This window comes from Babylonia areolata, chromosome 12, assembly GCF_041734735.1.
Source record: "Babylonia areolata isolate BAREFJ2019XMU chromosome 12, ASM4173473v1, whole genome shotgun sequence".
In the NCBI taxonomy this organism is placed as follows: domain Eukaryota; kingdom Metazoa; phylum Mollusca; class Gastropoda; order Neogastropoda; family Buccinidae; genus Babylonia; species Babylonia areolata.
This window is the reverse complement of record NC_134887.1, coordinates 22,176,154-22,190,359: the sequence shown is the minus strand read 5'-3', so window position 1 is coordinate 22,190,359 and position 14,206 is coordinate 22,176,154. Positions and strand designations below refer to the sequence as shown.

Here is a 14,206-nt window from a genome sequence, read left to right as displayed (position 1 = left end):
TGGGGACTTTTGTTTCAAAACTCAATGGTAACAGCATCTCTGTCAATGAGACCAACCCAAACAATCGTCCAGGACAGACACAAAAATGGTCAAAATGTCTGCAACAAAACCGTTCTTTTCACGATAAAATAGAATAAATCATACTGATCACGCTGATATAAACTTGACCGCTGTAGGTAGGCGGGAACATGATTAGATTTTGATTTTTGATAATTATTTCTCACACATTTGGCCATGAGAGAGCGCCTTACAAAGATCCGCAAGGCATGAGCAAGCGAGGGTTACGCAAGCGCGGTATAACGGGTCGCCAGAGGAAAGCGTTTAGCGCGGTACAGTACTTGTGGCTGACAGCTGCCGCGCTGATGCTATCCTATACCTCCGTTAGTAGGTCACTGCGGCAGATGACAGATACCGTACAGAAAATAACAGAACTCTTTGGGGTCAAAAGGAAACATTTTTAATTTCATCTATTACATACTAAATTGGTAGAAAACGCAAGTTTGCTTTTATGAATGTTTTACAGTTTCTTACCAGTCCTGACATTTCATAAAAAATGAAATCGGTATTATACCAACTGCAAAGGTGAATTTACGAAGGCAGCACGGGATCATTTAATTCGCACGAACAATTATGCTGACATTTTACACAATGCACAACTTGGAAATACTTCATGCTCTGCTTATTAACGTGTAGTATATGAATATCTCAATACCTGTTAATTAGGTTTGTTTCAATGAACATTGTCGGAGCACTGTCCAGACAATTAATTCAGAAAGCATGGAAGGCAGATGATGGCAAAATCGACCAACATCATGTCTTGATGTAAAAAGAACGGTATGAAATATATATTTTTCTTTAGAAATGAAGCGGTATTTGCAAATGTGGCTCACGAACCCTGGCGCAGTAGACACGTCGGTTTAGCATGGGAAAGAAAATGTATCTGGCTGGAGTATGAAGGTGGCAAAATGAAGTGCATCAGATAGTCATGAAGAGCAAAGACTGCCTGGAAAATGAAAATGAGTCAGTCTCCAGAACTTTGTTGGAAATGGGGGTCTCTCAGTCTGATTCAGTATAAACATGTGTTTACAATGATTATTCAAATGTTTCACATGTTATCAGGATTGTAATTCATTTGAGAAATGACTGCAACAATTTTGTGAGAATATTATTTCTTCTTGTGTCTTAAATGTGTTGAAAATTATTAAAAACATCCAAAATTTCGGCGCCATTTTGTGACATGGCAATGTGTCTAAACATGAAGTGGTCAGAAACAAATAAGTACAAACCTGATTAAAATCCAGTACATACAGACCTGATCTATATTCATTCGTTGTGATAATAAAACATTGATCATCAGTAAAAATGGTACATTAAGTTTGAAATATTACGCAAAAAACCCCGCGTGACAGACGTAAACAACCCATTCCTCTTGACGTATTTTTATTCATTCAAAGGCAAGCACATTCATGAATACAATACACGTTCTTTACTTGCAACAGGTGGTCAACACATCTATCTTCTGCAGCACATACACTCATTTTCTGGAAAAAAAAGACTGTTCAACTATTTAAATGCAATCGACGTCGCATATTAATTTTCAGTTCCGCTTTTCTGTGTTACTTCAGTGCATGTAAACGACCCAATAAAAATATACATGTAAACAAATTTTGAACTGTTTCCACATAAATCATGCGGATTCATCGCGGGAAAGCGTAAATCGGTTTGATAAACACCCTTCAATCGTGTGTGTTTGAACACAGATTCAGAGAATGTGTTGTTTCCGACAGCGTGTGAGATGTACATATGTTACACGGAAACCTCCGATATGTTCATTCACACCCCGTGGTTGCTATATTAAAAACAACAACAACAACAACAACAAAACTGTGCATGTTAATTTCGTCGTTGTTATGGTTTGTTTGTACTTTATCTCTGATCCGATTAAGTTTAGACACAATCACTGTTTCTGACACATGGCGAGATGCGGTAATATACGGATACTGGCGTAAGATTTCGAACCAAGTCAACGCTTGTAGTTCAGTAAGACTTTTCAGTTGAAGACTTGCTGCATCAAAAGTTCCAAACAAGAAAGTTCAAAGCAGAAAATCACCCCCTTAAATTACCTTGATTTTGGTTTTTGCTGTCTGGTGAAGTTTTATCACGAAATGATGTAAACTAGGTTATCAGTTCACAAGACAGACGAAGTGTGGAACGAAACACTGGGGAAAATTGATGTGAAAATGGAGTGCCTGCAGTGTTTCTGAAAAATAAAATCATCCAGGGTGGGGGAGTTAGTTTAGGTATTTTGGGTTCCATGTTACATATGTCATAAGGTTTTAGGTAATCATTAATAAAATACATAATTTTGCACAAGCTTTGTTTGAATGCATTGCATTGGCTAAGGATCGCGTGATAGATTCATTACTATCATTATTATAAGTCCAGTAATTCAAACATCTGCGTCGGGAAAGTTAGTTTAGGTAACTTGGATTCAATGTTACACGTGTTACAAAAAGTTTTACATAATCATTAATAAAATTTATGATCCATTGTTATCATTATGATTATTATTTATATCCCACGCTAAATCAACGTCTACTGCGCCAGGGTTCGTGAGTCACATTTGCAAATACCGCTTCATTTCCAAAGAAAAATATGTATTTCATACCGTTCTTTTCACATCAAGACATGATGTTCAATTTTGCCATCATCTGCCCTCCATACTTTCCCAGTTTATTGTCTGGACATAGCGCCGATAATGTTCATTGAAACTGAAACGGGTTAACACATATTTAGATATTCATATTCTACACGTTAATAAGCGGAGCATGGAGTATATCCAAGTTGTGCATTGCGTAAAATACGAACAAAAATGTACTTACGAACTAAATGATCCCGTGCTGCCTTTGTAAATTCACCTTTGCAGTTGGTCAGTTGGTATAATACTGATTTCATGCTTTATGATATGTCATGAATGGTAGGAAACTGAAAAAATTCATAAAAGCGGATTTGCGTCTTCTACCACTTTAGTATAAAATACATGAAATTGAAAATGTTTGTTTCCTTTTGACCCGAAAGAGCTCTGTTCCTAGCTTATTGTTCAGAATCAGTGACCTGCTCACGGATCAGCATCAGCGCGGCAGCAGTCAGTCACATGTACTGTACCGCGCTGAACGCTTTCCTCTGGCGACCTCTTATACCGCGCTTGCGTAACCTTCGCCTGTGCTTGCCTTGCGACTCTTTGTAAGGCGCTCTCGCACAGGCAGAAGTAATAGAAATATTCGATTCTGGTCATTAAAAATCAAAATCTACCTATGTTCCAGGCCCCCCATAGTGGCCAACTTTATATCAGTGTGATCAGTATGATTTATTCTATTTTATCGTAAAAAGAACGGTTTTGTTGCAGACATTTTGACCTAACGCAAATTTTAATCTAAATTTCCTGGCCTACAAAACAGACTTTCGTCATATAACAGGTCGACTCACGGATGTCACAGGCAGGGTATGGGCCCCAGCCTTCGCAACACTTGTGAACTTCGACATCGATGGTCCTGAAACGCACATCATTATCATATCATCATCATCATCATCATTTCTCTTTCTCTCTCTCTCTCTCTCTCTGAATCTTAAATGGAATTTCTCGTTCCTCAGTCTGTTTTCACAAATGTATACACGAAAGCGTACAACATTAAAAGTAGCCTACAACTCTCTCATTCCGCTCCACTTCCCTCCCTCCCTCTCCATCATACCGCTCTCTCTCTGTCTCTCAAAGTATCTGATAATCATAGGCACACACACACACACACACACACACACACACACACACACACACACACACACACCACTGACAAACACACGCGTTCACATGCGCATGCACAGAGAGAGAGAGAGTCAATTGATTGATTGATTAATGGACGGATGTTTAATGCATTTGGCTACGGGTACACATACACACTTCGGGAGTTTGGAACGGGTTTATAAGCAATTAGCGAAAGGCAATAAACAGACTTCACCAGATGACATTGAAATAGCATGCACAATGTGTAGCATTTTGATGTCAGATACAAGATCATATCATTTCTATTTGTGTCACGGTTGTGTACATTTTAATATATTACGTAGGTTCCCCCAAAACTATCACAGTAATGTAATTATTTGACATTAGATGCTTAGCCTTTGAGACCTTTTCACAGCAAAGAAAATGAAACTTCGCAACAACACGGCTGATTTTTTTTTTTTTTTTTTTTTTTTTTTTTTTTTATCCAGCCTTCCAGGTATAAGCCTGTGAAAAGGTGGATTGTATGGATTTTCTAGAAAATTTCTTTCTCAACTCTCTACACAAGAGACACCTTAAATAGGTTATGTTCGTTTTCAGTTGTCTTTTCACAAAAAGTGAATATTAATTTCTTCCTTCTCTTTCTCAGTTTAGCAGTTAAAGTTACTGTTCAGTGCTAAAACACCAAATCTAAATCTTGTCAGTGCCACTCTAAAGCAAAATAAATTCACTGACAGCAAATATTCTTCATTTTCATAAATACCTTTAAATAACCTGTATGTGCTAAATCTGTTACTGTCTCATTTTTGTATATGAATGTCTACAAAACGCTGCTTAAACACACACACTACAATTTTCAACACCTGGTCGTCACATACAAAAGAAAATCCAGTTATTCCGGTTACCCAGCTTTTTTTTTTTTTTTTTTCGTTTTTCTTTTTCATTTCCTATTTTTATTTTTTCTCCTTTGTTCCATTGCTTGCATCATCAAATAAACTTGCTTTAGCAATGTGTTGAGACAGAGTGAGAGACAGACACAGACAGACAGATAAAGACTATCCCATACGTACTGAACGTAGTCACAGTTGTCAATGGGGTCCGTTTCGTCTCTGGGAACAACCTCCCCGTTCAGTGCCCATCCTTTCCTGTATAGATCCAGCACGTCCTTGCACTTGTCCACGGCATGGGTTGTGTTCTTTTCCCAGGCCTTGCACAAATGGCTGCAACAACAGTCACATGCAAGTCAGGGAAATCAAATGACAGCTCTCCAAAACAAAATTTCGGAAGAATTGTTTTTTGTGTGTTCTTCTCTTCCATATCATTATCTCAGATGGCGTCACGGCCTAATTGCTTGGCCATTGTACTTCTCATCCAGTGATGAGTTCGAGGTCCCGTTTCGTTTCCTTGTGGAAGGCACTTTACTCCGATTCTCTTCAGTCCACTCATGCGGGTCTGAATGGGCACCCGGCTTCAGTTGGAGAAGATTAAAGCGGCGGAAACACCACATTCCTTTATCGGAGCCGTTGACACAGTGAATTTGAGTTTATTGCCCATGCGACCGCAAAGGGCAAAGGGGCTATTAAACTTTAACTTTATGCTAGAATATGTTGATATTTCAAAAAAATAAAATTAAAAAAATAAAATAAAAATTGTACGCTTACATTTTTGTACACAATTTTTACTCTCTCTCTCTCTCTCTACACACACACACACACACACACACACGCACGCACGCACGCACGCACACACACGACACACACATAATTTATTTTTCTCCCAAAGACTATTGATTGAGTTATTCAGTAAGTTATGTTTTAAGGAACGTTTTGTTTTGTTTTGTTTTTTATAGAGAAGAAACAGACAATTGCTATTCTTTAGGCGCTGGGCGAAACCTGGCATGGTGAAATTGCATCATAACATGTACGTCATGACGTGTTTGCGTCATAATAGCTTCGTAAGAGTAGCCCTAGTCATCATCATCATGGCCTGGCTTCGCTAACGAAGATCTAGGAAGGGCGTTGTCCACGTCTGATGCAGGCACGCTCATGGCTGACAAGGCCAATGCGGGAAAAGCAGAGTCGGCCGCAGCGGTTGCAAGGGAAAGTCTAGTCTGGGTTCGCGGCTGCAGCGTCGTGGTTCTTCCTCCTTCTGCGTTTGTCCTCAAGGCTGGCCCTGCGGTTGTTTTCGAAGGAGGAGACAGCTTGGTGGATGGTGCGTCGCCAGGTCTCTCGATCAGCGGCTACTGCGGACCACTGGCGATGGTCAATGTGACAGGCACCGAGAGCTTTCTTCAAGGAGTCTTTGTATCTCTTCTTGGGTGCTCCTCTGTCACGGTGGCCAGTGGACAGTTCGCCATACAGCGCGATCTTGGGCAGGCGGTGGTCCTCCATCCTGGACACGTGCCCTGCCCAACGTAGCTGGGTCTTTAGCAGCACTGCCTCGATGCTGATAGTCTTTGCCTGCTCCAGGACCTCGACATTTGTGATGTAGTCACTCCAGTGGATGCTGAGGATGGTGCGAAGGCAGCGCTGGTGAAAGCGATCAAGCAGTCGTATGTGGTGCCGGTAGGTGACCCAGGTTTCGGAGCCATACAACAGGGTGGGCAGTACAACAGCTCTGTACACGCTGATCTTTGTGTCTTTCTTCAGGTGTTTGTTGTTCCACACTCTCTTGTACAGCCTGCCGAATGCGCTGTTTGCCTTTGCAAGTCTGTTGTCGATCTCCTTGTCGATCTGGGCGTCAGACGAGATGGTGCAGCCTAGGTAGCTGAACTGGTGGACCGACTTCAGCTCTGTCTCACCGATGTTGATGTGAGGAGCGTGGAATTCTTCCCGTGGGGCAGGCTGGTGGAGAACTTCCGTCTTTTTCAGACTGACTTCTAGGCCGAAGAGCTGCGCAGCCTCTGCGAAGCAGGACGTTATACGCTGCAGGGCCGCTTCTGTATGGGCGACGAGGGCAGCATTGTCGGCAAACAGAAGCTCTCTGATGAGTTGCTCCAGTGTCTTGGTGTGGGCCTGTAGCCGCCTCAGGTTGAATAGGCTGCCATCAGTGCGGTATCTGATGAAGATACCGTCGTCGTCGCCAAGATCTTCAGTGGCCTGTTGGAGCATCATGCTGAAGAAGATCGTGAAGAGGGTCGGCGCGAGGACACAACCTTGTTTCACTCCATACAACTTACCCCTTGAGTAAGGAACGTGATCGTTCCGAAAATTTGGAATATTTGACAGATTGGTGTGTTTGTTTTTCGTTTTTCTTTTTTCTCTTTAAACACACACACACACACACACACACACACACACACACACACACATATATATATATATATATACTCATATATATATATATATACATCTCTCTCTCTCTCTCTCTCTCTCTCTCTCTCTCTCTATATATATATATATATATATATATATATATATATATATATATATCACATGCATGCACACGCGCGCCAACGACCAAACAAACGAACAAACAAAATGAAATAAATGCAGACCTTGATCGTAGCAACATTAGCTTGTTTGCTGGAGACGTCTTCTGCGTATAGGCCTACCTAGATCTACATATTTTTGGTTCCTGTCTCTTTCTTCCCACCATGCCTGGGCTTTTATCACGCCACACATACATGAGTGTGAAAACCTTTATTCATTTTTTTGGAGAAAGCGTGGCATGTTGGTATGTGCTGGTTTGTTGACGTTGCAGTTCGAACTTCATGTGGACAACAACAGTTTGTGTTTAAAGGAAACACTGTGACTTGGTTTCGGTTGTGAGTGGGCTTTTTTTCTTTTGGCGTTTCGCTGTGACGGGCGCAATAGCCGAGTGGTTACAGCGTTGGACTTTCAATGTGAGGGTCCGGGGTTCAAATCTCGGTAACGGCGCCTGGTGGGTAAAAGGTGGAGATTTTTCCGATCTCCCAGGTCAACATATGTGCAGACCTGCTTGTGCCTGACCCCATGCGTGTGTATACGCACGCAGAAGATCAAATACGCACGTTAAGAATCCTGTAATCCATGTCAGCGTTCGCTGGGTTATGGAAAGAAAAAAAAAAAACACATACCCAACATGCACACCCCTGAAAACGGAGTATGGCTGCCTACATGGCGGGGTTAAAACGGTAAAAGCCCACTCGTGTACCTACGAGTGAACGTGGGAGTTGCAGCCCACGATCGCAGAAGATGATGAAGAAGAAGACGTGGATGTTTTGTTGTCATTGTTGAGATTTTAGATGTGGATGTGTCGTTATTATTTATTGTTTAGGTTTTATAAGTAGATGCGCTGTGGGAGTGTTGTTTATTGGCTTCGTTTATAGCCAGTTAATCGCGGAGTCATGACAGAACTGAGGCGTTAATCACAATGCAAAAATAGAAAAAAGATAAGTCAGGCACGAGGTTCTTTTAAACAGTAGACTTGTAACATACAAACATGATAATAGACACTGCATCATTAAAACCGTGTTCTACATGAGGCGTCGCACATCGTGCTTTGGTTATTATCACATGTACAATGAAAATGTACCTCCTTCATTGTATCTGTCGCTAGATGATTCAAGTTAGGTTATGTACTTTCCTGTCCAAATGACGTTCCCAGCCACCCTCCCCCTGCCACTTACTATTATTGAAGGGTAGAGTGTTTCTGCTTTCATGTCCACATGGTTCTCTCTGCTGTAGCTATGTATTTTTACGCCTTCTTCTTATCGACCCTATTTTCTTTACTCGCGTTTGGGCTGTCATTTTCAAAGCTCCGGAAGGGTTGTTTGTCTTCGCTTTTATCCTCTGATACTTTCTGTTTCCAAACCATTATCTTGGCAAATGTCTTATATGAATGGGGAGCAGGTAGCATCCGGAAAAAATATGACGTTGTCTCGAGCTCCAAAGAAATACTGAAATGACATAAAGAGTATAATATTTTCGCATGGTTTTTCCATTTCAAAATGTTTTTTTGTTTGTTTTTTTTGCAATACAATGCCCTGATATTAAAAGAAACAAACACAGAAAGAAACACAGTGTTAACGTAAGAATACTGATTTTAAACAAAGAAAACGTAACCTATGCAACATTGCATAAGACATGATGATAGTTACGAGGGAAATTTATCTTCAACGAGCAGAATCATAACTGTATGGGTTTTGTTGTTGTTGTTGTTGTTGTTTTGTTTTGTTTTTTACCTTTTGGCAGAAACGTTGGGGACGGGAGCGGTCAGAAGAATCCAGAGGACAGTGGCGGAGAATAGAGTGGGCATGATGCCCGGGGTCCCCATGGTGACTGGCCGAGTGGTCAGATTCAGCAGGGGAGAGTTCGCTGAGGAAGCTTGTAAACAAAGAGCTAGGTTGACGAGACACAGACACAGTGTCTAGTCAAGACGAGCCGAAACTCTTGACGTGGCGGGGCAGGCCGGGGGTTATATGCTGATCGTCGTGGGGCTGATCAATGACCGCATCATCACCGAAAGACAACTCCCCGGCTTAAGCCCCGCAACCCAAGACAAATTACAACAGGAAAATCAATCGGGATCTACATTCTAGCCATCATATTTGCTGATTATTGCAAGAAATTTCGTTTCATTTTCGCGCAGAAGTCAGCATATTGACGTCGGTGGGGATTAAAGAGGTGCAGATGTTCTGTGGAATTGGACGATAGTAATCTCCTTAAAGACGCCATGCGCGTGACACAGCGGGCAATCCCTGGATCGTCAACCGCTTCCAACCGGTTTCTTTTCTCATGACAAGATGGTGGGGAGAGACGAAGTAAGAATGATGAAGTCGGAGACGATGACGGTTGTTTTTCTCTCTGTATTATGTGCAGTGTGGAATGTTCTTGTCAGCTCAGCATCCCTTGCCTAATGCGAAATAATAATATTTTTGTGTCTGTCATACCAAACATGGTATGAAATCAGGCCGAGGCAAAGACAGAGCATGCGTATTGATGGTGTTTTCATGTATCCTCTGTGTGTGTGTGTGTGTGTGTGTGTGTGTGTGTGTGTGTGTGTGTGTGTGTGTGTGTGCCTCCCTCCGTCCCTCTCGCTCTCTCTTTCTCTTTCTTTTTTCTCTCTCTGTTGCAACTCCCTTTCCCTACCGTCGGGCTCACAAGAATTATTAACTTTTGATGCCTCGTGAGCACCAACCCACCTGCTAACTTTTAACTGAAACTTTGATAAAGATTTTTTTTTTTTTTTCAAGAACAGAAAAAAAAGAAGAATTTGTGAGCTAAAAGGGCGATGTGTCACAAAATGAAATGAACTGGTGGGAACGAAGTGTCATCATGTCATCATGTGGAGTGATGGCCTAGAGGTAACGCGTCCGCCTAGGAAGCGAGAGAATCTGAGCGCGCTGGTTCGAATCACGCCTCAGCCGCCGATATTTTCTCCCCCTCCACTAGACCTTGAGTGGTGGTCTGGACGCTAGTCATTCGGATGAGACGACAAACCGAGGTCCCGTGTGCAACATGCACTTAGTGCACGTAAAAGAACCCACGGCAACAAAAGGGTTGTTCCTGGCAAAATTCTGTAGAATAGAGAAATCTGTTGTGATAAAAAGAAATACAAAATACAAATACAAAATCAGATGATTTCTTTAGTCTAGATACTTTACAAAAATCTTTTTAAGGAAATATGTCTCTCAATGGGTATGATTATAGCATTGCTGACTATTCTCTGTTCAGGTCCGTTTGTCGAAGTGAAGTCTATATAAAATAATCCATTACCCCAATTACAGTTTCCATGAATTCCAGTCAGTCATGTGTAGATAGTTATAATGAAAGAATGGAGCAACAAATATTGGCATATGAATGTCAAGATATTCTTCATAGCAAAACTTTACTATTTCATCGTAATCTATTATGTTTAGGCATAAAGCTACATCTTTGCATTAGTTTGTTTATTACATTTTCGCCATTTTACAGCCAATACTGTCCATTGCTAGCACAGTTTATTTGTATGTATTCAATCATATATAAATGTCAGTTTACGTTCCTTTTTATAATGTGAAATAATTAACTGTAAACTGTAACAACACTCATTCATACCATTCTATTCTTATGATGCAAAGAAAACCATGCTGTTGTTAGTTTCAGAACACATAGCATGTTAATGAAAACGACAAATGCAATACATTCCTGATAAGAAATGACTAAGTACGTGTTGTCTACAAGAGGACAATACTTGAACACTGCCCGTGTCACACATTGACACAGTCCTGCTGCAGTCTCGGTGTAACATACAGTGAAACCAAACGGACTTGGATCAAAAATTGATAACTTGTACTCCATAGTAGCAGCAGTAGGATAGGGACAAGGCAAGCTTTGAAGTTTTAAAATAGTCTCTTCCTTGTAACATAACATATTTTTGTAGAAATTTTGGTAAATTATCTACGCTTCACTATCCAGTGTATTTGCTGGTCACACTCTAAAGACAGTTGATTTTTTTTATGGAATTGTCCAGCTGATTCTTGAATGAACCAGTTGATGATGCAAAACTTTCTTGTATTAGTATCTGAACGTTGAACATTTTTCTCTTTCAGCATTTCTTGTGGAACTGTACTGAGTTGCAGATCACAAGACACATCAACATGACCGTTAAAAGGTTTATATGTCTCAGTGTGGTCACCACCATTCCATCTACCATTAAGGGAAAATAACTTTGATCAAGTTATTTGATCATCATAAACCATCTGCCTACATTCTTGTACAACCGTTGCAGCTCTTCTCTGCACCCTTTCAACTGCAACAAACTTACGCTTGTTTGCAGCATTATTTGTTGCATTGTTTTTTCGGGGGTTTTGAGTGTATTTGTTTGTTTGTTTTTATTTTTTGCCAACATGCAGCACCTCAAATTTGTCAACATTAGAATACAGAATCCATTTCTCTGTCCAAGCTTTCAGTTTGTCAAAAGAAAGGAAGTACAGATTCTGGACAGAACACAAACACTGACACTAACGACACCATAGACGTGCGTGTTTACTGCATTTGAATATTTTAAAGCAGATTTGAATGGACCGCATTGCAATTTCTGTAAGTCTGTCAAACACGCAGATTTGGAGAAAACAGCTACATGTCCCCTAGAGGCGATGGAAACATTTCCTTTACCGCGGACGCTAACAAAAATTCTTAATCAAATCATTGAGATAAGATTTAAACGGGTTATCACATCGGATACTGTAATCGATTTATGAGGAAAAAACAAACAAACAAAAAAACACAAGAAAACAATACAAACCAAAAGCAAAAAAGTTTTATTAATCTCTGAGCGTCACTGGAAGGTGCGCTTTAATGCTGTGAGTAAATCAACTAATTCTTAAACCGAATGTGATTGGTTCGAACCTGCTAATTCTTTTTTCTTTTCTTTTTTCTCACGAAGCTTTATATTATTAAATACAGAACACACTTTCACATTTTTTCTGGATAAAGTGTAAATCACAAATGAGTCATGAAAGCCCTTGCCTCTCTTGTTCAAGGTTAGTTCAGTGGTCAGTCCTTCTTGTCAGTTAATAGCATGCAATAGCTTTTTTTTCAGTTGCAAATTTACCATACAGTTACTAACTGATGAACTACAATGCAGTTAGCAAATTAGACATCTGCTCAGCGTATTACAGGGACTGCACCCTCTCTCCAGCAGAGACAGAGAAGGTCGTGTACGTGGGTTTTTGGGGCCTGTTTCCCTGCCTTCAGTTGTGGGATTGTATTGTACTGTATTGTACTGTGTTGTATTGTATTATATTGTATTGTTGTTGTTTTTTTGTTTTTGTTTTTGTTTTGTTTAGTTTTTCTTCTCTCTTTTTTTTCTTTTGTTTTTGTTGTTGTTGTTTGTTTTGTTTTGTTTTTGTCACAGCAGATTTCTCTGTGTGAAATTCGGGCTGCTCTCCCCAGGGAGAGCGCGTCGCTACACTGAGAGCGCCAGCCTTTTTTTGTTTTTTTTCTGCGGGCAGTTTTATTTGTTTTTCCTATCGAAATGGATTTTTCTACAGAATTTTGCGAGGGACAACCCTTTTGTTGCCGTGGGTTCTTTTACGTGCACTAAGTGCATGCTGCACACGGGACCTCGGTTTGTCGTCTCATCCGAATGACTAGCGTCTAGACCACCTCTCAAGGTCTAGTGGAGGGGGAGAAAATATTGGTAACTGAGCCGTGATCCGAACCAGCGCGTTCAGATTCTCTTGCTTCCTTATTTTGGCGGACGCGTTACCTCTAGGCCATCACTCCACTCAATATCCCTTGCTGCTTTATCGCTTACGAGGGCGTCAGTTATTCTCCAGAGCTCTGCAAAGATAAACCTAGTTCTTCATGGAATTTCTCCTTAAAGGGAGACAGTCTGTGTTCTATCGAGTAAGGTTCAATGTGCGCTCTACACATCTCTCCGTTTGCCTTCTGCAGTCAGTTACTTTGTCAGTTTCAGGCTTTTGGGGTGGCACATATGATCCTTGCCAACAGGCCTGTAATTGAGTTTAGTGATCGTTCAGACATTGCTGTAGCTGACATTCCCATTTCCAGAATTTGAGGCCTGATGGATGCAAAGCAGTGGTTGTTTGTTCCAAGCGATTGCTCTGTCTTGTCAGCATGCACTATATCCGAGTTCATTTTGCTCGGGTCCTCTTTATAATGGATGAGAGTATCAGTTTTGCAAGTCACTTGTTCTATTTCGACACGTCTGGCTTCATACCAGTCTGATGGTATTCTGTCTTCACATGAGAATATAATTATAAGTCATGATGTCGTTGTAGGCGTGTGTGGCTGAAGGATCTGCTCAAGGTTGAAGATGTACGCCTATTGTAGTTGGGTTTTCGCAGCATTAATTGTAATTGATCTTTTTTTCTTTTCTTTTTTTTCTTTTTTTTTTTATAACAGATTCCTCTGTGTGAAATTCGGGTTGCTCTGCCCAGGGACAGCGCGTCGCTACACTAAGAGCGCCGCCCTTCCTCTACGACTCCGTCATAGTTGATGCATGCTGGGTATTTTCGTGTCTCCTAACCCACCAAACACCGACATGGATTACAGGATCCTTAATGTTTGTATTTGATCTTCTGCGTGTGAAGGGGGTCCAGGCACTAGCAGGTCTGCATATTTGTTGACCTGGGAGATCGGAAAATCTCCACTCTTTACCCACCAGGTGCCGTTACCGAGATTCGATTTAACCTGCGACCATCAGGCGAAAAAATGGGTCAAACTGATCTGTAGGTGGTAACTGGTCCTTTGGTGAAGGAATTTCCCAACGTTTCGGACCCTAGGCCCTTCTTCATGGGGAGAAAAGTAAAGAATGGAGAAGAAAAGAGAGGACAAAACCAAGACAGGGGTAAAACTAAAAAATGTGAGAAGTAATCAAAAATATATATATATATATTTTTTAAAGGACAAAAAAGAGAAAAGAGAAAAAGCTGAGCAATATTTACAAAGGAAAAGAACGGGGGATGGTTAAACACTGGGGGTGAGAGGGGTTTGGGGGGGG

General features: G+C 41.0%; 1 protein-coding gene across 1 annotated transcript in view; it reads right to left on the bottom strand.

Moving 5' to 3' along the window:
* Positions 1 to 9,101, bottom strand: part of LOC143287865 (SCO-spondin-like) — a 104,417-nt gene extending 95,316 nt beyond the window's left edge. Inside the window, exons 1-3 of the mRNA XM_076596102.1 lie at positions 8,940 to 9,101; positions 4,846 to 4,995; positions 3,487 to 3,551 (exon numbers count right to left, since the gene is read on the bottom strand). Of these exons, the coding sequence (XP_076452217.1) occupies positions 3,487 to 3,551; positions 4,846 to 4,995; positions 8,940 to 9,031 (307 nt within the window). The 5' untranslated portion in view covers positions 9,032 to 9,101. The remainder of the gene's footprint in view (positions 1 to 3,486; positions 3,552 to 4,845; positions 4,996 to 8,939) is intronic.
* Positions 9,102 to 14,206: the final 5,105 nt, after the last annotated feature.